Source organism: Acomys minous (genome assembly GCF_964271855.1).
Source record: "Acomys minous genome assembly, chromosome: 16".
NCBI lineage: Eukaryota > Metazoa > Chordata > Mammalia > Rodentia > Muridae > Acomys > Acomys minous.
In genome coordinates this window covers 19,633,068-19,657,597 of record NC_140498.1, presented here as the reverse complement: position 1 = coordinate 19,657,597, position 24,530 = coordinate 19,633,068, and the positions used below count along the sequence as shown (strand labels likewise).

Genomic DNA, 24,530 nt, shown 5'->3' with positions numbered 1-24,530 from the left:
GTTTATTGTGGGGGATGGTCATTCTAAGACCCCCCGAGTTCATAGAAAGAGCTACTCGTTTCTGGCTATAAACTAGCTTTTCCAGTAAGACTACCGGTAAAATCAGATTAAAGGCCAGCTGCCTACGAGCAGCAGTTCCGGGAACTTTTTCCTGACTAACCAGATCTTTTACAACTTCCCTTTCTCTCTGGAATTTCTCCCTCTTCTGTGATTATAGCAGCTGTAAAGATAGACACCTGATGGAGCATTCCAGAGTTAGGTATCCACAGCAACCCTCACTTACGCAAATACCCATGCCCTCGTGTCTATAAAAACTCCGTGAAAATTTTCAATAAACGGGGCTTGACCAGAATCCAGACTTGCCCTCATTTCTTTGTGTCTCCTGTTCTCCCACTTGTCTGCCCCCCTCCACAGGTACCCGTTGAAGACCCCACAGGCTGGGACAGGGATCTCTTGAGTTTGAGGCCAGCCTGGTCTACAGAGTGAGTTCCAGGACAGCCAGGGCTGCATAGAGAAACCCTGTCTTGGGAAAGAAAAAAGTACAAAGGTGCCTTGAGCTATTCTTAGTCCCAGAGTCTCTAGCTAGACCTTCAGTGTCCTTGCCATGGGCCCCACACCTGACATTTTAAGGGCCCCAACACCTTACATATCTCACCTTGGTTATCCTACATCCTTGTGTAAGAACCCCTCCACCCCTACCCTGTGTGCATCCACCTCAGGCAGACATAAAGCCGTTTTCTTCGAAGATGTTCTGCCCACAACAATGGTGCTTGTTCCTACCCGGGACAAAGAGCTTTCGGGGTCCCCAGGCTCTAGGTTGGGGTGCAGATGCTCTGGTGTATAGGAGCCTGTGCCAGAAGGTGCAATTCCTGCCTTGCAACCTTCAGCTTCCTTGAACACAGGTATTTTATGTTGGCTTTGGTGTCCTTAGGGGAACACATGTGTGGCCTCCCCCAAGCCCTACAGCTTTTCCCTTAGTACCTCTATCCCTGCACCGCCACTGGCTGCACATCCCGGGACACCACTTTCCATCTTCTCTGCTGTTAAGTGGGCAGGAAAGCTCTGGAGGCCACATAGCCATGACCTACCCTGACCTCTATAGTTGGCAACAGCAATTTCTCCCCATCCCCCTAATTATTCCCAGCACCTGCTCACTGGCCATCTGAAACTCCAGTTCCAGGGGATCTGACACCCTATTCTGAGCTCCATAGGCACCAAGGACACATGCAATGCATGTATAGATATGCAGGCAAAACATCCACACACGTAAAACAAGTAAGAAAATGGGTCTTATATATATAGTCCCGGTGGTCTTGAACTTGCTATGTAGCTGTGGCTAACCCGGAGCTCCTGATTCTACTGCCTCTACTTCCAAGTGTGCTGAACATACTGTTTTAAGCAGTGCTGGGGATCAAAGCCAGGGCTTCATGCATGCTAGAAAGTTCCCTATTAAGTAAGCTACATCCCCATCCCCTCTAGGGCCAGGAAGAGGCTCCAGAAGAAGGCACCAGAAGCCCTGGAACTGGAGGCACAGAGAGTTGTGAGGCACCATGTGGGTGCCAGCAACTGAGTCCAGGTCCTCCGGAAGAGCAGCCAGGACTCTTAACCCCTAAGTCATCTCTTCAGTCCCTCTTCGTCTTCCTCTTTTTTTAATTAAAAAAAAAATTTTTTTTTTCCTTAAGAGAGGAGGTCATTATGTAGCACAGGCTGACCTGGAACTCAAAAGCCTTTGGTTTCAGCCTCCAAGCACTGGGGTTACAGGTTTCTACAACCACACATGCCTTCAACGAATGCTGGTAACCCCAAAGGTGAAGGGCAGGACTCAGCTACTGACAGAGAAGGGGCTGGCCAATCCCTTGAACGCCTCCTCCGCCACTTAAGTCCCAGAATGACCACAGGCTGGGTTGGCAGTGACAGGCACATTCCAAAAGAGAGTGTGTGTGTGTGTGTGTGTGTGTGTGTGTGTGTGTCTGTCTGTCTGTCTGTCTGTCTCTCTCTCTCCTGCGTATGTTCAACATTTCAGCATGGCTTGTGTTCTGGGAGGCGTTCAGCCCATCTTCCTTAACACTTCCGGGCCACACAGCTAAACAACACAGTCAGTATCAAGACTGTTGCTCTGGTTTCTCGATCTGGTAAATGCACGTTACACCCAGAGAGAATGAAAGCCGACGAAGGAAACCCAGCTGATCAGGGCCTGACTCTCAACACGTGAGGCCAGAGAAAGGGACACACAGCCTCATCTTTGCACAGCTGCCTTCCTGAGGATTGAACCCCAGGTATTACCAGGCTTCGGGGACACCTGTTTTGAGGCCTGCAGGAAGACTGGATCTGTGCCTGTCCTCCTGCGAGCTAATCCACCGTCAGAACTGGGCTGTCCCACCGACTAGTCATGTGCCTGAAGGCGCAGGCTTGAAAGCTGCAGTCCAAACTCTGGCTCCTTGCCTAGCAACACCACCAGGGCCTTGGCAGGTCCCCATATGCACATGATGCGACAGTGTTGATGGGGAAGGACGGGCTGATGGCTTCGGGCCCCGTGCACACACCTGCAGGGGAGGTGCCGTGCCTACCTCGGCCTAGATCTTGCTCGATGAGCTTCATCTGCAGGTGGAATATCTGCTCCTGGAGTTTGCAGATGCTGTGCTTCGTCCTCTCGCGCCTCGTCACCATGTAGCACAGGTTCCTAACCTGAGGAGACGGATGTGAGAGAGACATCTTGCCTTACTCACTGCCACCCCATCAGCCACCTCAAGGGGCCCTGTTGCTGGAGAAACGGGTATTTTGAACACAGGCCACCACCATTGCCATGTCCTTTCTGCCTGAGGCATGAGAATTCACTCCCAAATCCTGAGTGTGCAGGGAATATCTGGTCTCAAACCCTGCAAGCCTCTCTTCCTGCCTAACACCCGTCTTTCCCAGCAAAGAACTCTGGACACAACCATCACGGTAAAACCTGAAGCCTGCACCCAAGGCACCGGCATCACTGTACTTTCAGATGAGCACAAGCCAGCAGAATAGCTTTTCCAAGTCTCTGTGCTCTACCAGGACCCGAGCCAGGCCCATGCCACTCCGGACAATGCTCCCATACCCACGGCGACCTGACACCTTTATAAGGACAGCAGCCGCTGACTCCCTCCCCTCAGGCGGCCGGAAAGAGTCCCTACAGAACAGGCACACAATCTTCAGGTTGGCTGGAAGCATCCAAAGTGGGTCTGTCACTGCCTGTTCAGGGTGCCACCCCCGCCATCCCACGACTGCTCCCCTTGAGACACTCACACTCCTCTGTCTGGTCTGGTATCACCTTTGAGCTCATGTGGAGCTTTTCAGAAACAGGGAGAGTTAACTGACCGCAACTGCTCAGCCTGAATCCTATTCCCACCAGGGTCTTCCTTGACCTAGTCCCCAGGTGGTCAGTGGTCGACATATCTTACTTAGGTCCATCTGTCCTTAAGTTGCCTGGGGTGGCCTTGGGTTCAGAACCCCTCTCCTTCTCAGCACAACCCCACTCCTCTTAGCTCAAGGCAGTATGAGCAGATCTCTGTCAGCTGCGGCCTTCCTCCTATCCTTTCTGAGGAAAGTGTGAGGAAGACTCTAGGCCAGCCTATAGCAGCAAAAGGTTGGATTCAATACGGACTCTGCTGTGACATTCCATGTGTGCACTCCCCACCTGCACTATGAACACCGGGGGCAACACGGTCCACCCACCGCTGATCCCATGTGCAGCCCTGGATTTTAAGCAATGGTACCTGTTAGCGTACAGGCAATTTGACTGGCCTTGCTTCAGGATCCCAGTAACTTCTTACGTCATTACCTGCTGCGTCAGGGGTGTGGGGGTGGGGGTGGTGGGGTAAAAGGACCACCCTGTGCTCTCGCTCATGCTTGCTTGTGTTCTCTCTCTCTCTCTCTGTGTGTGTGTGTGTGTTCTAGCATGTGTAGCCAGGTTTCTCTCTGTGTGTGTGGAGTGTCACCTTGGCACGGCCTGCCATGGTGCCTCCACCACCTCATGATACCACAGTGCCAGCCTGTGATCCTCCCGACCATGGTCCATCTTACAACCAACCTCCCCTCTACAACCCTGCACTTCAGCCTGGCTCCGTGTCTTCCTACAGTCTGGAAATGTGTTGGAGAAAGTCACACAGCCAGGGTCTCTTTCTTCCCATGGCCTGCGCCGCCCAGCAAGGCAGAGACCCTGAGGAAGCACTCCCAGGACCAGGTGGCCCTGACTCAAGACTTGAGGGCTGCAAGGCTTCCTAGGACAAAGGGACAGCTAAGCCCAGCAGGAGGCCTAGCTAGGTGATGGTGTAATGAACCGAGCAAGAGGTAAAGCCAGCGGGTGTGTGTAGTGTGTGTAGAGTGGAAGGGGGGGGGGAGGGCTGAGCAGGCCTTTGGGGGGTGCCCTATAAACCAAAGGGGACTGTGGAGAATTATGGCGGAAAACTGGAGTCTTGACCTGCCGCTCTGCTCTCTTGGCCCACACCCACAACTGACCGACCTGTCGGTACAGTCCGTCCACACCAGTCTTTCATTTCCTTGTGACAGACACCAGCTCACTTCACAGCCTGGTTCCGCCCCTCCCCATACCCCCCCACCCCCCTCTTTTCACAGGGATAGTAAAACCATCCCTCAGCAAAGCTCTTGAAATGCAAATCAGACCACTTCCTGGCAGACTTACACCTTCCAGGGCCTCGATCTGGGTTGAATTCCCCAAGATTTCCTGCTGGGAACCTCAGAATGGGATGTAAAGCCTCAGATGATAAAATTAGCTAAGATGAAGTCATCCCGGCTTGGGTGGGCCCTGTCTCCAATATGACTGGTGTCCTTAAACAGGGCTGAATGAAGACAAAGGGCCGGCGAATGGAGTGGTGACAGAGGTGGAGAACAGAGTGACTGCGGCCACCAGCCAAGGGCTGTTAAGGATTTTGGCAAGGGACCTCGATCTAGGGACCAACCAGGAGGTCAGAAAGGGGAAGGATCTGCCTCCCACCATTCCTCTCCATCCTTGTGTGTGTGGAGGGGGGTGGTGGGGAGGTAGCAGGGGTGAGGCTACCACATGCTCAGGGCAGATGTGTGACCGAGAGCTCTGGCTGCCCTCTTGGCTCCCGTACAAAGTCTATTCAGCCTTTAGAACAATTCTTGTAGCAAGAGCCACTACCACGTCCCTGCAGGGCCAGGCAGCCAGTGTGGTTGCTAGGGGACATGGGCTGGCATCTGCAGGACTTGATGTCCACTACTGCAATTTTTCTGTCAGCCATGAATAACTAACTCTGGACGCTGTGGTGGCTGTGCCCATCCACGCTGCCTGCCAAGGTCCAGGCCTGCGGCTGAAATTTGTAGGAAAGCGTATCTTCTGGGTTGGCCGTAAAATCGATTTCATGCCAGTAGTGGCCGTCCCGCTCCTGAGCCATTAGGAAAGATGCCCAGGCTGGAGTGCCAGGCCTCGCAGCTCTGCGCAGCCCACTCTCGGGATAGCAGGCTCTGCCTCTCTTCTGAGAAATGACCTGCTTATGGGGCCAACAGTGACAACAGCCAACCTGCAGTGGGCTAGGGACAGGGCTCATATCCTTGTAATTCCAGTACTTGGGAGGGCGAGGACAGCCTGGGCTACAGGGTGACATCTAGCCTCAAACAAAAAACAACTGACAGCGGACGACACTGTCCTTGTGTGACCCCAAGGTCAGTTGGATCCTTACTTCTATTTCATAGAAAAGAAAACCAAAAGTCACAGAGCTGGGGTGGGAGTGGGGGATGGGGGCGGGGGAGGGCTAGAAGCCATAGACCACGCAAGGCCTTTAATTCTAGCCTTGTTCCTGCACCTTCATTTCAGAAGCAGGCCCAAGCTGGCCTAGTGCCCAGTCAAAAAAGTCAGAGTGTTCTCTGCTATTGGCCCCGGGCTATGGTTAGAGACTGGGCCTGCTGGCTAAACCATTGCCACTCTGGGGCTTTGCAGAGAGAGAGAGGACCCTCCACCCGGGTAAGAGTGCTAGGTGCTTTTCACTGGTCTAAGGCACCAACACGTGCTTCCGAGAGGGCCTGAGGCTGAGACCCCTGGGGCTAGCTTCTCCCTGCTATTTTGGCATCTTTCTTCTTCAGCCCTCCCGCCCAGCCCTCAGGACTGCTGGGCAGCCCAGCTCAGAAAAGGTCTCCTGTCCAAAGCCCCCAAGAGATAGGCTCTCACATCTCTTTCTAAATACTCAGATAGGTGTCACCTGCCCTTGGAGGGGTCTGCGGCAGCCCTAGCTGTCCTGAGTCTTCGGAACCTACCCAGGGAGCTTGTTTGCCAGCCTTTGCCAGCTCAAAGAGTGAGCCCTGTACTAGCTGATGCTAGGGTTGGGAAGATAGAGAGATGGTAAGAGAATACTTTTTGCCCAGGAAAATCTACAAAACTGTAAACGGCCGATATTGGTTTTTCAAATCTGAAGCCAAGTTCCAGTCCAAGGAGACAAGTTTCTTTAAGGCTTCGTATCATTTCTCTGTCCTGAGCCCAATAGGACTGCACCTGCCTCTTCGGGAAGGAAAGGCTTTCCTCGCTCAGTCCTCTGGACATTAAGTCAGGTGGGAGCCATACACCGAGGCCTGACCCGCACAGACCCCCATGAGGTGACACCTGATGGTCCTCTGCTAGGCAACAAGAGAGATAGCAATTTGTACTGGAGACCTGGGGGGTGGGACCTGGGGAGGATGAACTGCCCAGGAAGTGGTGGCTATAGAGCAGCCAGCTTTCTCCTCTGCCCTGGTTGAACCAGGGACCTGTGACTCTTCCACTCTCCCTTCTGAAGTGGTGACGAGTCACTGGTCACCGGTCACCGGTCACCAGGGTCACTTCTCCCTTGCCTAGGCCCCAGGGCAGATGCACAGAGAATGTCGAAGCTGAGTGCAGCTCCCCTCACAGCACGTGACCTGCTGGGATCCCCCCCCACCGCCCATTTTACAGACTGGATTACTGAGGCACAGATAGGAAGAAAACTACTCAACTCTGAAATCCCTTGGAGGCTTCCAATCAGGATGGTTTTGTTTTGTTTTTCTTTCTCTTTCTTATTAGAGATTTGTTTATTTTTATTTTATGTGGATTGTTTTTGCTGACATGTATGTCTGTGTGAGCTACCTGTACTCTTTTTGTGTGTGTGTGTGTGTGTGGTTTTTTGAGATAGGGTTTCACTGTGTAGCCTTGGCTGTCCTGGACTTGCTCTGTAGTCAACCAGGCTGTCCTCGAACTCACAGCGATCCACCTACCTCTGCCTCCTGAGTGCTGGGATTAAAGGCGTGCACTACCATGCCCGGTGCTATCCTTACTCTTAATATTCCAGGACAGCGGTATCTTGGGTAACGCTGGCTCCCCCAGTCCCGGTCACCACACGTCACTCGAGACTGTAGGCCCACTTGCCTCTTGTCCCCATAGGCCACCTTCACCAAGGCCTGGGAAACGGCTGCAACAAGAGAGACTCAGAGACCAACCAAGCATCTCTCATCTCTCTGTGTCTTCTGAGCCTGGCAGCTTTCATATCCCCAAGTCTTGGCTGCACCCCAGGCAGGGCACATGGACACCCCCCCCCCACCCCAGGGTTACTTACCCTCTCCAGGTCCTGCCGCAGGTGGGTGAAGAGCTTCAGGCGGCGATAGAGAACGTCCTGCTCCTGTTGGGCCAGGTTGTCCACCTCGTCGGTCTTGGGCGTCAGCAGCGGTTGGTTGGCGTTGGCTCTCCTCTTCAGCTTCCAGTACTGGTAGATGAAGTCCACCATGGCCTCGGCCAGGTCCAGCCGTTCGGCCACCTCAGCTGGCTCCACCAGCTCATAGAAGTTTTCCTCCAGCTGCTGCAGGCGCTGCTTGCGTAGGGTCACCTTCTCTAGGTCCTCGACGGCCTGGCTGGGCTCCGCGGGTTCAGAAGCAGGCTCATTCCGAGGGCCCCCTTCACTGTGCTCCTGGCAGAGGGACTTGAACTTGACCTCATCGTTGTCGGCTAATATAGTCCGCATTTCCAGGCCTCGGTCAAAGGCGCATGTGACGTGGAATGCTGTGATGCAGGAAGGCATGGAACACTGCAGAGAGGGAAAGGGCAGTGTCAGGCACTAAAAGGAACCCCAGGGGCTGGGCGTGGTGGTGCATGTCTTTAATCCCAGAGGCAGGTGGACTGCTGTGAGTTCGAGGCCAGCCTGGTCTACAAAGCGAGTCCAGGACAGCCAAGGCTACATAGACAAACCCTGTCTCGAAAAAACAAAAAAAGAAAAAACAACAAACAAAAAAAGGAGCCCCCAGGGACAATGTAGGGGTTCATCTAGGGCACCACGGAGCACACAGAATGCTGGGGAGACCCTACATAAAATGGCATAGACTCCAGCATCCCACAATGTTGAAGGAGCTTTGGTAGAAAAAACAGGAGCTGTGGGGCACCTGGAAAGGGAATAGAATAGACCCCAGACAGGCTGAGGGAGGCAACCATCAGAAGGCAATAATGCAACTCTTGTGGGGACAAGATGCACTGTCCTGTGGGCAAAATGACTTTGAGATCGGAAGGCAGCTGGGGGAAGGGGGTTAGGCCTAAAGAGGGTAACAGCCTCCTCAAACTGTATTATTATCAAAGCTTGGAGCCTGGCCTGGCTCTGCAATCTGGGAGCCTTCTCTTATTCAAGCAGCTAAGGGCTAAACTCACCCTCCCAGCCTTGGATGGGAACTGGACCGCTGGAACCAGTTCATCAACAGTGTGTACCCAACAAGCACCACTGTGTCCAGAGCCCTCCTGGAAGTCTGATAAAACAGGGTAGAGGCATGTATGGAAATGCCAACTGTTCTTGGGGAGACAAAAGGGACAAAAGAGGTCTTCCAACCCCCACAACCGAGACCAGAGGTACCGTCAACCCCTTGCTTTGTAAGAAAAACAAATCCACAGCTCCCTCCAGACGTGAGTCAGAGCTGCGGGGCTCACATTCGTTTGTTTCTGAAAGCCTCTGGCAATGCTGTTGATCACCAAGAAGGGAGGCACTATCACAGGTCGACCAGTAGGCCCCCTGCATTGGGTCAGTGAGGCCCACTTGCTGAGCTGGAGAGGAATTTAAGATTTCCATTCCACTCCACAGGTCAGGTCAGGGTTGCATGCAGTCTAAAAGGCCAATGTATTATCAAGCCCAGAGATGCTTGCTCTTGCGGGGCCAAGTTCTTCACACTCCATGGGTGGAGTCTGTCCTTATCCCTTGGAAGCCCGGGGATAAATGAATGTTCCTTCCTGATGGTTCAAGCACCAACATGGCCCCAGTCCTAAGCCTCTTGGGCCCATCAATGGTGAAGCCATACAGGTGTTTAAGGTACCCTCAGGCACATCTGTATGGTAAGAAGGCAGCTCCGGGAAGCAGGAGGAAGCAGGCTACATACCTGGATGCAGGTGCCCGTGCACTCCTTGCAGAGGCTGCAGGACAGGGCCCAGCGGCTGGCTGGAATATGTGAGATCTTGGTGATGGGTTCCATCTTCTCTGGACAGCCAATGCTGACCTGGGCAGAATACAGGGAGCTGCATTAGTCCTTAGGGAGGATGCTGTCAGCTGTAGCCAGGTAGTACTGAGCAGACCAAGCCGTGGCTGAACTCACAAATCTTAGGTTCTCCCTGACTCCACACATGCAGAGTTTAAGGTCCGAGTCTCCCACCTTGGCCCAATCAAGTACCTAATTCATTTGGGACTAAACCCCAGAGGGTGCGTGTGCTAAGAATGTAGCTGGCAAGACGATGTATGTGCCTGGGACTTTAGGCTTTGAGACAGGTGTGCGTGTGTACACGTGTGTTCACGGATGCCATAGCAGTGGTGTGGAGGTTAAAGTTCAACTTGTAGGAGTCAGTTCTTTCTCCTACCATCTAGGTCCTAGGGACTGAACTCAGGCTGTCAAGCTCGGCAGCAAGCACCTTGACCTGCTGAGCCATCTTGCCAGGCCCCAAGGAAGGGGGTCCTCAACAGGTCAGTCTGTCTCTTGTAACCAGGAGAGAGGGCATGAGAGGCACTCCTGGCCTTCAAGATGCAGATCTGACACAAATAGCCATTATTGCAATATCCTTGGATTGATAACCAGGAAGTGAAGGCCCACGTGCTCCTAGCTTACTTCTAGGTGCGGACAGAAATGGACAAGTGTCTCAATACAGGACAGATGACCAAAACCCTGGTGAAGATGGCCACTGTGCACCCATCTTGCCGTCCACGGCCCTCCCACGTGACCTCAGGCATAGGCTACCTCTGCACCCCAACCCCAGCCACAGGAATACCACTACCCAACTTCCTGCCGTCACCTTCTAAACCAGGAGATTATCTGTGTCCTCACGCTCGGTTTTGAGACAGGGCTTTTGGCATGGGACTCGTGCCTATGATGATCTGACTTCCCCATCTTCTACCTCCATCTCGACCAAGTGCTTACAGGCGTTCGCCACTAAGGCTGATTTCATTCTGATTTAAACCAAAGCCTTGAGTCATCTCCACTTCAATTTATCCCTCTGGAATGTCTCAGTGGCCGGGTACCCCACTTCCTGACAGAAACTGTACCTGACCTACGACCAGGTCCACAAACAATATTCCCAGTTATTCCTAGACCTGGGTCTTTATGGGAACCCAACGGCTCCTTTTCCTGTACTCTGTCCCCTAAATTCTGTCAGGCCCAAGTTGAGCTCCCCCACACGGCCCAATCCCCATGATCTATTCCCTGTAATCTTCCACCTCCCACATCTACCAACCTCAGGAATCCACAGGGCACAGCTGACGTGTACCCACTTGGTCCCACTTCTGGTGGGCTTCAAGGCTCCTCCTCGCTTGGGGCAGAGCAGGCACTTGGGCTGGACTCCCAGGGCACACGTCCGGCACAGCCAGCTGCCCGTGGGCACCTTGAGGATCCCGTAGCACGCCTGGAACAGAGCAGGTAGTCATGGGTCAGGGACACCGCAAAGTTGGGTGTGTCTGGTCAGTGACGTGCCAATGATGCCCGATGTGCCCAGGCTACAATGGGTGACACAGATACTTGCTGAGGGTGTACGTCCCCCCCATCCTCTGGGAAACAGGTGAGGGCTGCTCTCTGCTGAAGCCTCGTGTTCGCTAAAGGTTCTTAACCAGCATGGGCTTTAAGAAAAATCTCAACTGCTTTCTAAATTGTATACAAAATTGGTTCTCAACATCTCAATACCAAGATCCAAGCTTTCATCTTTTTTATACAGGATTCTGAAACAATGACCGCCCCCCTCCCCCACTTCTCCTGCCATGCCAAGAGTGTAGGAGAGACACTTGGACTCAAGAGCTGCTGGGTCGCTCAAGCCTCCACTCCCCAGTTACCCAGGAGCTAGTGAGAACATGCGCTTCAAAGTTGGGGGGCCAGAATGCATCTCCTGAGTCCAAAGGTCTCCTGGAAACAACACCTAGAGATACAAGGGGGCCTAGAGCCTCAGGATCCAAGATCAAGAAAAGGGGAATCTACGAGCTGCAGAGATGGCTCAGCAGCTAAGAGCATCTGCTGCTCTTGCAGACGACCCAAATCCCGTTTCTAGCACCCACGTGGTAGTAGCTCACACCATATTTATTTAACTCTAATTCCAGGAGATCCAGTGTCCTCTTCCGGCCTCCCTGGGAATCAGACGCAGATGCAATTTATATACATGGGGCAAAACACCCATACATATAAAATAATAAAAATGAAAAATTTTAAAATTAAGAAAATAGCTCAGTAGTTAAGAGCACTTGCTGCTCATCCAGAGGTCCTGAGTTCAGTTCCCAGCACCCACATGGCAGCTCACAACCACCTTTGGCTTCAGCCCCAGGGGGACTGGCAGCCTCTGGCCTCCACAGGCACCTGCTCATACATGCGCATACACCCCTCCATAACCACCTTAAAGAAATAAAAAATAATCTTAAAAAAGAAAAGGGCTCAGGCTAGCTCTGTTACAACAACAGCAGTTAAGAAGCACGCTAGTATAAACATTCTGTATGTATTTCCTAAGTTAGCTCACAGGGGACACAATATGTCCGGCCATGGACTACATGTGGGCTCTGAGGACAACTCTGTGAGCTGGTTCTCTCTTCTGTCTCTATATGAGTATTGAGTTCATGTCACCATGCTTTCGAGCAAGTGCCTTTACCAGCTGAGGCATTGCACAGACTCAGCCCTACTGGTTTTCACTAAGCAAAGAACACCATAAACAATTGACTTTCCTTTGGGGGTTGGAGGTAGTGCTGGGGACTGAACCCATGGCCTCTTGAGTACTGAGTGAGCACCCTATCACTTAGTCACACTTACATCTCTGCTCTGACTGCTCACATTTATTCACAGTTTATAAAACAGGAAACCCAGAGAGGTTAAGAACTTTGCCCCAAGTCTCATAAACTGTAAAAAGCAGAACCATGTTTTTTGCTTTGTTTTGTTTTTTTTCCTTCAAGACAAGGTTTCTCTGTGTAACAGCCCTGGCTGTCCTGGACTCGCTTTGTAGACCAGGCTGGCCTCAAACTCAGAAAGCTCCACCTGCCTCTGCCTCCCAAATGCTGGGATTAAAGGTGTGCGCCAGCAAGCCCAGCCCAGAAGCATGTTTTGAAATGAGGCAGCTTGGCTCTGCATCACCACCTGATGCTGCTGTCATGTTGGAAGGTCAGATGTGAGGAGGTAGGGGTAGTTCTGTGAGAGGAGGATGAGAGAGAGAGAGGGAGAGAGAGAGACAGAGACAGAGACAGAGACAGAGACAGAGAGACAGACAGAGACAGAGACAGAGACAGACACACACCAGGCAGACAGACAGACAGACAGACACACACACACACACAGACAGTGACAGAGACACAACCCAAAGGATACTTGCTTAGGTCTGGCTAGCAGGACTGAGCTAAGGAGGCCCTGGATGTCCCAGGTACTGCAAAGCATTAATAATCCTACTAACGTCTCTGCCTCTAGCCCTCCCTTCAGGATCTTAGTCCACGGTGCCCATGCTCCTATAGCCAGGACAGCCAGCCCCAGCAAGGCTCAGGCAGCAAGTGTGCGTATGGGTATGGGAGGAGAGTGACACGGTTCACCTACCTGGTGCACACAGACATTGCACTTGTCACAGAAGACCATCTCATTGCCATCCTCGCCTTCAGGGGAGCGGCACACGTCACAGACAACGTCCTCATCGTACTCGATGCCCAGTCCCTCCTGTGTCTCGATGGCTTGTGCCATGTTCTGGTGGCACAATGTCTCTAGCTCTTCCAGAACGCGCTCTAATGTGAGCTCGTCCAGCTGGGGCCTCTCTGTGGGCAGGATGGCAGGGGACACCGTTAGGAGTTCAGCAGGCTTTGTAGCAATCAGGGAAAATGTATCAGTCGGAGTCCCGGGGACCATGCCACCCATCCGTCTACAGTGATGATCTGGGCCTCAGCTCCATCAGGGACAACTGAATTACGTAATCCCAAATGTTCCTTCCCACGGTCACTCACACACACGTGTGTGCACATACAACATAGAGTGTCTCTGAGATGCACTGGCTCCACGAGGAAATCTACTGCCTGCACTTCGTATACACTATCGGTGTGCACCTTCAGATAGTGGCCAAGCTGGTCTTTCCCTGGACATGTCAACAGGTCCAGGAGGACCACTAGCCCCGCCCCCCCCAGTTCTCCTTGTGTGCTCGCTCATGTGACACTGAGTCCTAAAGAAACCACACGCTATTGTCCCCTCCACCTGACAGCCGTAGATACTCGGAAGGCAGAGACCACGAAGGCCACACCTGTCAGTCAAGCTGCAAATATGGTTCCCCGGCCGCAGGTACGGGCCTTTCTGGAGGTGCAGACACCACCAGGGGCCGGGAAGCAGACACTCCCTGGCAGCTGCTGTCCTCTCCGCCGTGCAGAAGGGTCACCACCTACCCATCTCTTTGAGTTCCGAGTTGAGGAGCTCCAACCAGTAGGCATCAATCTCATCCAGATCGTAGCGGCTGCCTCCTGGCCAGTCAGGATGGGCACTCTCACCAAGTGTGGGACTCTCTGGGGACACTTGTGTAGGGGGCCCTTTCAGTGGTGGGAGGATCCTGTGAAACCAAGAATGCGAGTGGGTGAAGAGGGGTTGGGGGGGGGGCGAGGGGAGGAGCTTAGCTTGTCCTCCTCAGTCAGCTTGGCTGAGGACCTGGTGGCCCTTGTGAGATGCTGACGCTCCCCGCAAGGCCCATCGCTCATACCTATTCTCCTTTCCATTTCTTTCCTTGTTGCCAGGCTGCCCTACAGACTCCAGTAATGATCAGTGGACACTAAGGGCTGTAAAAGCAGACTGAGGTCCATGTGGGAACGCCATATAGCCCTGGCCTACCACAGTAGCATCTACTACCTTGCCCAGCCAGGGCTACTCCCAACCTGGATCAGCCCTGCCTGGGTCTGCAGGAGGTGTCCCAAGTGACATCCTGTGCTAGGTACTTGGGGACAAGTGAGATAAGAGCCAGTGGGACTCTAGAACCCTTCTGCCTACCCTTCCAGGTCAGGACCAAAGACTTCATAATCCCCGGTCCATCCTCACCATGAGCCTGTAGGTGGCATGGTCTTGAGTTGAAGAGTGGCTGCCTTTCCAAGGAGTTTAAGTTCCACAGGGTTCTACTGTACAACCCAGGAGAGGGCTTTCTGCATTAAAGGTCTGGTGGCCACATACCTTGACCTTCCCCTTGGGCCACACAGGCACCATTGTTTCTTACTGCTTCAAGCTTGCCTCCCCAAACTTCCTAGCTCCAACCCTGTCTCAAATCTCACCCCAGATCAGCCTTTCTTTCCTCAGGGCCAGGGACCTGCTGCAGGCACCAAAGCACCACCCTAAATGTCTGTTCCCTTGGGTTCTCACCCCTCAAATAGGGTACCACGGATACAACCTACCGTAGGCACTTAGTGAGAGGATGGCAAAGATGAACAGAAAGTTATTAGTGAAGTGTTAGGCAGGGAGCTGAGTGGTGTGGGGTGTGTGTGTGTGTGTGTGTGTGTGTGTGTGTGTGTGGTGTGTGTAAGATCTTGACATATCAATCACCTTCCTCCTCCTGGAGTGGAAAATAAGGAGCATTTTGTCTCAGGTGGGTGGGGCCCTCCCTCATGCATCTGTGTGCTACTCGTTAGATTCTGAGGCCAGTTCAAAATGCCAGCCCTTCCCATACCCGCTGGTTGCCATGGTTATTGTCTGGAGCCTGGCCTCCATCTGGCCAGCCCTGCCAGGCCTGAGAGGCCCCACACTTGCCCGGGAGGCCTCCTGGGGTCGGAGGCAGGGCTAGCCAAGGGCTGTGACTCAGCTCAGGCTGGGCAGGGGAAGGGAAGGGAGGGTTTAAGATGGCACAGGGACAGGGCTGAGCTGTAGGGAGGGCCCCTGGCTTCAGGAAATGCCCCGGTGTCAGCAAGGGGACAGGAAGGATGCTGGGCACAGAGAGGCAAGGAGTGCCAGCAGGGAGAAAAGATTGTAGGCTTGGAGACAGAGAAGGGGGTCAAAGGTTAAGGGTCAGCCCCACCATCCCACATGAGAAGCTCTCTTGAGCATCTTAGGTGACAATGACGGCAGAACCCTCCTCCTGTACCAAGCAGATGACCCCTAAATAGAAGCCAACGCCGATGCCCTCAGTCCAACCAGATGCTACCTTTCCCAAGAAACCATCACTCCAAATAAGCATCTCTTGAAAGTACAGTCTGTAATTCTGTCACACTCCAGCTTGGTGTGTGCCCTAAGCATACACTTAGTCAAGCATTGGAGCATCCCAGTCTGAACAGCCACCTACTGCCGAATACCAGTCACACCGGCTTGCTTCACTTGTACCACCTGGCTAGCCCTTTGGGGAGCCAGGGCTGAGGGACACACACCAGAAAGAGCACTTCCTCCCAGGGGAGGACTGATCTAACCCTAAGCCAAAAGCCTTGCCCTTGGGACACAGCTGGCAGCAATGGGATGAACAGGGAGGCAGGAAAGCTTCCTCAAGTCCTACATGGAGAGCAGAGACGATCCCAGAGAAGTAGACAGACACCAGTTTGATTTTGCCCTGGACCAAGTCTAAAGGGACAGACAGTGTAAGCCCTCGGGGTGGGGCATGGGGGGTGAGGGCAGCTTTTAGAATCATGAGGTGAGCCCAACAGCCCAAAGGCCATAGGGGGCAGAGGAGTCAGGCTGGGGCAGTGTCAGGGGGAGAGCAGTCACTCTAGGCCTCACAGGGACAGCCCAGGGGTTGTTCCTGTGGTCTGTAATTTCCTGGCCCAGAGGCTTACTAGGCCCCCATAGGAAATTCCCCAGAATTTCCTGACTTCCTCATCTATAAAATGGGGACAGTACTATGTACCCTGCAAACATGGTCACCGAATGACAGTGAGAGGTTTGACTTGGAAGGTGCTCAGTATCCCCCACGGCAGCCTCCCAGGTAGGTGGTAGCCTTCATCTCTGGGAGACTAGAAAGCCAGGGTATGGAGAACGCTCTAAATGTTGGAGTTTTAAAAGGATTTATTTGCCCACCTCAGCACATCTTCTGGGTATGGCGAGGCTCTGTGTATGTAACTCATGTCAGCCTAGCACAGCTGTTAACAACTCTGTGGATGTACTCGAGGGCTTGCCAGAGCAGCATGAAGCTCTGCCGTCCAGCCCAGCACCACATAAACTGGGTGTGATGTCATCCCTGGATACAAAGGAAGTTCAAGAGCAGCCTGCGACACATGAGACCATGCCTCCAAAAATAAAAATAAATGCCAGGGTACCACAAAAACAAAACGACCGAAATCAGATGAAGGATACTAGGACCTCAGAAGGCCAGGACAGCATGGTCCCTTTTCCATGTCATCAGATAAAGTACCCTACACACGGATTGAATGAAGTCAAGCCACCAAGGAAGAAGCAAGTGCAATAAACTGCCATCCAATAAGTTGACATCCAGTGACAACTTGGCCTGAGAATTCCTATTTAATTCTGACCCCGCCCCCACTGTCATCAGGCAGGCACTGGTATTAATAACATCATTCTTGTTTTACAGAGAAGCAGGCTGCCTGGGAGAAGCCAGGCCATGGTTCTCCTGACTCACAGGGTCAGGGAACGAACTCCACTAAAATCTTGGCCATGGAAGGGGATCTATCCACCTACCCACCCATCCATCCACTCACCCACCCACCCATCCATCCACTCACCCACCCACCCATCCATCCACTCACCCACCCACCCATCCATCCACTCACCCACCCACTCACCCACCCACTCATCCATCCACTCACCCACCCACCCATCCACTCATCCATCCACCCACCCACCATCCATCCACCCCATCATCCATCCATCCATCGTTATGATCCCAGTATGGACCCTCAGGCATTCCAGATTGGCACAAGCTTCCTGATTCTCAGTGGGCCCCAGACACTAATGTCACCTGAGAAACCACATCTGGGTCCCTCACAGAATACCTAGGGTCAGGCTGAGTCTCCCTAACCTGCAATCCCAGCTCTGGGCTGCCATGAAGCAGTGGAGCCCATCACTGTCAAAGGAGGGGAGAGCCTCAACCTCTGTGTACTTGGTCTCAAGGAAAGGCCACGAGGCCACCAACACTAGGGAGGGGCATTAACAACAAAGTGATCAATTCGAATGAGCTGGTGGAACAGAAGGGCCAGGCCACCAGGCCCCTCGGGTTGCAGAACGGAACACATGCTGCAGTCTGAGGCAAGACCATACGTGGTCATATTAGAACAAGAGTCCCTTCCCGTAAGACTAGCAGAGCTGCGAAGCCCTTGAGGACTCTGTTCAAACCCAGTCCTAGCAGGATGGACTCCTCAGGGGCTGACACCAAGGAGCGCTTCCTAAAGCCTCTACTGAGTGATCAGCACCAGGCTCCGCCCTCTAAGAACTTTAAGGGGTGGTTTAAAAGAACTTCAGGACAACAGGGCGTATTATTCTCATTGTAAGAGATGGTTAAAAAAAAAAAAAGCCTGGATATTTCACCTGCTACATGTGGGTCGCATCCTGAGTCTCCCAGGTGTCATTTGCTAGCCCTCCCCCCACCACTGGGAAAAGAGAAACAAGAAGGATTACGTTTCTGGCTCAAGGTCCTACTGCCGCTAAGAGGCAATCTGGACCAATGCAATCTGCCTTCAGAGCTGAGTACAAGTCCCAAGCCTCAAAGGTAGCCCCTACCAGTGTTTCTGGACCAACGCTGTTGTTTGGCAAGCGAAGTAACCACAAAACAGAGACTGGCTGGAAAAGGAATCCCAGGACTGGAAGATTCCCTCACTAAAAAGCAGCCTCAGGTTCATCCCCTGCCCTGACGGTCCCAGCCTGGCCCGCCTGGCTCACCTCACCACAGGCTCCGGAATGGCCTCCGCTCCAGCTGGAACCTGCACACCTTTCTCCCATTCTTGTCGCCATGGGTCTGCCAGGATATAGTAGTCATCCGGGCTGAGCTGGTATGAATCTGGGATCTTCATGGCTGTGATCAAGTCTGTCCGGAAAACCTGGCAGAGGCGAGAGGCAGCCAAGAGTCACCACGATGCCTCAAGAGAGGCCGGCTTCACAGGCCAGGGGGAGCGGGCAAATAGCGTGGTATGAAAGGAGGGCCCAGGGCCAGTGAGATGGCTAGGCAGGTAATGGCCCCTGTAGACAAGCCTGGGACCTACACGGTAAAAAGGGGATTGCAGCTGCCCTCTGCCTCACAGACTAGAGACAGGCCGAGAAAGAAGGCAGGACTGGCAGGTCCTTCATCAAAAAGCAGCCTCACTTCTTCCCCAGCCCTGTGGGCTCCCGCCGCCATACAGACAGACAGACAGACTCACAAACAGAACAGACAGAGTAGGAAGGTCGCCTGTGAACACAATACTACAGCAACCTGAGTGTTCCAGGACTCTCCCCTGGAGGTTTCAAACTGTGCAGAACTGCACCCAGATGCACGAGCGTACATATAAAATATGCCTGCAAATCTGCACCCGTAGGTACAAGTGTACACATAATCTGGGCCCAGGAAGGAAGACCTGGATCTTATACAAAGCGTAATAAAGGAAGGAAAAGGCTGGGGCTTGGGGCAGCTCAGTGAGAAGTTTCCGTGAGCTGGGACTCCCAAGTTCCCTCAGAGACTCTGAGCTTCCCACCGCGGCACAGCTCTCTAGTCCCACCCTTGGGAGACGAAGATCTTTGTCCTTAAGTCTGTGCCTAATTCCCGTGCAGCCACGCTTCCCATGCAGCCGCGCGCTGGCGTTTCCTCCGTCACCCACCTGCTCCCTCACGAGGAACACTGTCTTCCCATTGTTCAGTCTGTCACCTCCCAACCTCTACCCCAGAACAACCTCTGAACCCCTTCCCAGCTGGCAACGGCAAAGCCTCCTGCCTCTGCACCCCATCCCCCAAGGGTTGCTGGGGAATACCGTGGTGCCACACACCTGCAACTTACTCAAGCCTCAACTTTCCCAGTGGTTGTCACTTGAGAATCACAAAGGCAAGCTCTTGACCAATGAGAAGAGGCTACTTTAAGCCGGCTCCTGGCCTAAGCCCCACCTCCCACCGCAGCCCTATTGCAAATGCCCATTACTGGAGTACTGGAGTGTAGGTCGTGGGGGCTAGGTCAGTCCACTTGGCCCTCGGAATGCTCTGGACAAAACCCTGTTTTGCTGTAGCCACTGCCTGCTGAGACCAGCTCCCTGGCTTGTGTGTGCCTCAGAATCCAGGGCTATACCCACCAACGGACCTAGACGCAGCATCTCGCAGACTCTTAATTAATATCTGCATCTAGCTGGAGAGGGCTCTGACTTGAAAAAAAAAGGTCAAGTTTCTTGAAGACTCTATTTGCCAATATAATTTAATTGTTAAGACTAACACCCTAACATTTAATTAGGGTGCCAGTGTGAAAAAATTAAAACCAGATTAGATTAAATGCTAATTAAACAGAAGATGGAATGTGGCTAGGATTTCACAGCCCTGGTAATTTGCATATCTTATTAGCAAGCAGCAAGAGAGCTAAAGACAAGAGTGCCAACCCAAGGCACTGGGTACTTTGGAGAGGCCTCCGGCAGCCAGCTTTACACTGGTGAGAGGCTTTCCCTGCTGGGGCTTCTGGAGCCCGCATGGCGCACCAGTGCTCACAATGGGTAATTTCCCTAGGGGCTTCCACACAGGATCTAGTACAACCCAGGTCTGAGCTGATGTAGAACTCCCTCAGACTTCTCACTGGTGGGACACCCCAACCCTGATGCCTCAGGGACCCACTGAACTGGGACACCTCAGCCAGAAACCAACTTCTAAAGAGGAAATGCGGTTAGAAAGACCCTTCTGGGACCTGACTGAGGTCCCCGGGAGCAGAGGCAGGAGGACTGCCTCAAGACTGCCTGGTCTACAGAGTGAGTTCCAACAGGGCGACTACCTCAGCAACAACGTAAGGGCTGAAGATGTAGCTAAGCTGCTTTGCCTATCATGAACAACCCCCCCCCAACTTGGCCTCCAGCACCACGTAAAACTGGGTGTGATGGGACCTGCTTGTAAATTCAGCATTCAGGGGGTGGAGGCAGGAAAATCCGTTCTAGGCCTCCTCTACAAGGTCCCGGGCCAGCATAGACAACATAAAATACCTTGCAGTTTCCGCATCCTGGAGTGTGTTTTAACTGTCACCTCCCTCAGGAGCCCTAACTTACCATCAACTCTGAGACTGCAGGGTACCTGACTGACTTTCCACCCGATCCCCAGTCACCTTCTTCTAATTATTTACACACACAGATGCGGCCTGCTTCGTGTGGGTTCTTGTCCTCTCTCCTGTCATACATTGCTCTGTCGTCAGCTGTGTTCTCAGTGCCTGTCGCTGAAAACAAGGACCTTACAAGTGCCAGAGAGACTCTGGAAGTGGAGACCATCATCACATGGACTCGAGCAAGGCTTCTGCCTGCTAAGCAGAACCCCACCCCCGTGCTCAGGGCCTGATGTCTCCTGGCCAGTGAAGAGGCCATGCTGCAGCTGGGGTGATCAGAGTGCCAGGTCACACTGGCAGAAGCAGTCCTGACTCAAGACTCCAGAGTCCTCAGAACAGGAAGGGATCTGGGGCTCAACTTGGGGTCATTTAGCGCTAAGGGCTAGGTTCTAGGACAGTTCTAAGTTTTGTCCTCATCCTTAGGGTACAGGTGATGAAGCACTGGCGGCCGTTGTAGGCAGGACTCAGGGAAACAGAAAATAGCACTCGATCAGCCATCTCTCAATAGGCAGCGATTGTTAAGAGCTGCGCTGAATTGTTTCCTCGGCTGGGGATGTAGCTCAGTAGATATCATAGTACCTACTAGGGCTGGTACCTAGTAGGCCTACAGCCGTGGGTTCAGTTGCCAGCACCTGTAATCTGAGCACCCAACAGGTAGAGGCAGGAAGATTAGAATTTCAAGGTCTGGCCAGAAAGGTGACTAAGAGGGTAAAACGCGCTTTCCACACAGGCCTGATGACTTGCCTTCAAGGCCCCAGAACCACAGTGGAAGGAGAACTGATGCACAGAGGTTACCCTCTGACCTCCACGTGCACTCGTTCCGGTGCATGCACGCACGCACGCACGCATGCAGCAGCAGTTCAAGGTCATCCTCAGCTACATTAGTGAAGGGCTGCATGAGACCCCACAGAAGGCTTTCGCAGTTTTTGACACAGAAGGTCCTCAGCACAGCTGAGACTGGGTTCAGCCTCAAAAATCCTCCTGCTTCAGCCTCCCAAGTTCTAAAATTACAGGTGCATCCATTACACCCAGAAAGAGCTATTCCTATCTATATTCATTATTAGAGCAACACCAAATGCAAGAGGTAGGGAGCCACCACTACAACCCCACCCCCTCACCCCTCCCCACCCCACCCTCCACCCCCTCCTACCCCTCCCTACCCTGCCCCATGCTCTCTTGCAATACCGGTGGTCTCTGCTCAGTGACTCTAATTAGCCTGAAGCCAAATCAGGTGGATTACTGAAGAATATGCAAATCTGATAGAGGCCTTTGCATGTCCCAAAGTCTTGCAATGGTTTTCTCTCAGAAAGGCCTCTGTGTTAATACTGTCAACTTTTCAGGGTCTACAGTCACCTGGAAATGCACAGGTCACGCTTGTGAGGGATTATCTACGTTAGGTTAATTGAAGTGGCAGGACCCAGCTTAACACCCTGGAAGGCACTATCTCACGGGCCCGGGGGAGTCCTAGATGGAATAAAAAAAGTTGACAGTGAGCCAGGGGGATCTCTTGAGTTTGAGGCCAGCCTGACCTTACAGCGTGAGTTCCAGGTCAGCCAGGGCTACACAGGGAAACCCTGTCTCGAAAAAGTAGAGTTGTAAGTGAGCTAGGCACCGGCACACACCTGTCTACACTTCCTTGCTGTAGATGCAAGGTGACCAGCCACTTCGAGCTCCTACGGCCATGACATTCCCACCACAACTAAATCCCTTCTCCTTCAACATAACTTCTGTCAGGGTATTTTAACAGCAACAGGTGGTGGTGGCTGCAGGTGACCGTCCTTGCAGTCACCCAAGCACCTTTCACCCTCTGCGCGCGCACACCTTGTCAAAGTAGGGCCAGCCAGCACAGCTCACCCTCCCTCCTTAACCTGGCCCTCAGCGTTTGTAGGAAGCTTTGCTAACATCTAGCCAGGGCCTTAAGCTGTGTCTATGAAGCCCCTACTATTGCAACCTCTGTCTTCTCCAGTGGATAAGCTCAGTGAGGTCTGGCTGGGCCAAGACGCTAGTCAGAGGTGCACACGGGGCTGGCACATGCTAAGGGCCAACTCCAGAGGCATCTTGGGATTGGCACCTTGGTTTCCATTACAGGCTACACTGCTGGGTACTCAGTCCCCTTCCTAAGCAGGGTGACACCTGACCTCCGATACAGTGGGGCCAGTTTCCCAACCTACGTATTTTCTGTTTGGACTACCAAAGGTTAGGCTTGAAGAAAGCTTAATGATTTTCCTAAAACGCCTTTGAATAATTTATGAAAACTAAATATAGAATAAAAACTGACACTGATGAGCAAAATTCTTGCTGTGGCAAGAAAGTTGAGGGGCTGGAAAACAAGCAATTTCCTTAGGATATGAATGTTTACTAGTTTTCTCTCTCTTTTGGTTGTCTTTACAGGTCTGCTGCCTAGCAACAGCAGCTTCTGCTGAGCGGCTGGGGATGTTAACTGTAGCTTTCTCTAATCGTATGATGGCTGCTCAAAGGCTGCGAACTCTACCAGCCAACCCAAGGGCCAGCAGTGCAAAGGTCACCCTAGAGGGGACCACAGACCCTTCCTCGTCCCACATGTGAGATGTGAGGACATTACCCAGGAGCTTGTGTGGTCCCACAATTCCTCTTCCTGAGACATAGGCTACCTGTTTTCTGTACCTGCTGCCCAGAAACGGCTGAAAACAGGCTCTGAGTGACTATCTGTGGAGTTGGGAGTAACCTCCAAAAAAAAAAACAAAAACCAGTGAAGACATAGGCAACCTTCAAAGTAAGCCGACACTAGGCCAGTGGAGAACTTTACAGCACAACACGTGATCCGCACCCGGCTTGAAACACTTCGCCCTGCAAACTCAGTTTTCTGCCTCCTTTTCTCCGAGACTGGATAACTGAGGCAGTCTGGTTACTTATGAAAGACGCAGCATAGAACACAGCTCCACAGGGGTTGGGGGGGTGTAGATGGGTCGATGGAGCATTGCTCAGCATGCAGGAAGGCCAGGGTTCGATCCCCAGCACCATATAAACTGGGGGTAGCAGTCATGTCTGCATCCCCAGCATGAGAGGTAGTGGTACAAGCATCCTAAGGTCAAGACTGTCTGCGGCTATACAGTGTGTCTGAGGCCGCGCTGGGCTATATGAGACCCTGTCTCATTGTAAACTAAAACACACACACACACACGCTGATGTCAATCTCCCGTGGTAAGCCACAAAAATAAGACAGGTACTGCATGGGTCCTGTGTGTCCAGTCTTCCCCGTGTCCACTCTTAGCACCGTCCTCAGTGTACAGTAACTCCTGAGGAGACACTTGGGGAATGAGCAGGTAAATAAATTCATCAAAGCAAAACAAATAAAACAACAACAAACCCCCCAAGATTTCCCTGAAGTATGGCTAACTCTGGAAAGTTCCTGGCAGGCAGAGAGTGTGTGTGTGTGTGCATGTAGGAGTGGGGATGGAGTGAGAACCCAGAAATGGGTCCTGACCGCTGTCCCAAAGCCAATGTAAAAATGGCTTGGCCAGGACCTACGTCTCCTTTCTTCTAGCCTTCCTGGCCAAGGAAACTCTGAGGGTCTGTCCTGAACCTACTGTTGTTGTGATGATGATGATGATGTAGCCCAGGCTGGCCTTAAACTTGCTATGCTGTGGACCCTCTATCCTCTCGTCCCCACCCCTTCGGTCCTGGGGTTACAGGTATGTATGATGTTTTTATGGGAATCAAACCCAGGACTCTATGCATGCTAAGCACACTATTTTACCAACTGAGTTATTTTGGCATTCTTTGAAATTCATATTTTCTTAAGACGTAATTGGGGGGGGTAGAGGAGGGGAGGGCAGAAGGAGGGCAGGAATGCCTTTTGTGAGCAGGCACCCATGGTGGCTGGAAGAGTGTAGGACACCCCGGGAACTAGAGCAGCCAATGTTCTTACTCACTGAGC

The 24,530-nt window shown here is 52.7% G+C and overlaps 1 protein-coding gene across 7 annotated transcripts in view; it reads right to left on the bottom strand.

Annotated features, from left to right (window-relative positions):
- JADE2 (jade family PHD finger 2) overlaps positions 1 to 24,530 on the bottom strand; it is a 46,505-nt gene that overhangs the window by 2,662 nt on the left and 19,313 nt on the right. For all 7 annotated transcript variants that reach the window (XM_084764129.1, XM_084764128.1, XM_084764132.1 and 4 more), the window contains 7 exons: positions 18,244 to 18,401; positions 13,839 to 13,999; positions 13,012 to 13,223; positions 10,697 to 10,864; positions 9,358 to 9,474; positions 7,566 to 8,030; positions 2,568 to 2,685 (listed from right to left, as the gene is read on the bottom strand). In XM_084764129.1, coding sequence (XP_084620255.1) covers positions 2,568 to 2,685; positions 7,566 to 8,030; positions 9,358 to 9,474; positions 10,697 to 10,864; positions 13,012 to 13,223; positions 13,839 to 13,999; positions 18,244 to 18,401 — 1,399 coding nt within the window. The remainder of the gene's footprint in view (positions 1 to 2,567; positions 2,686 to 7,565; positions 8,031 to 9,357; positions 9,475 to 10,696; positions 10,865 to 13,011; positions 13,224 to 13,838; positions 14,000 to 18,243; positions 18,402 to 24,530) is intronic.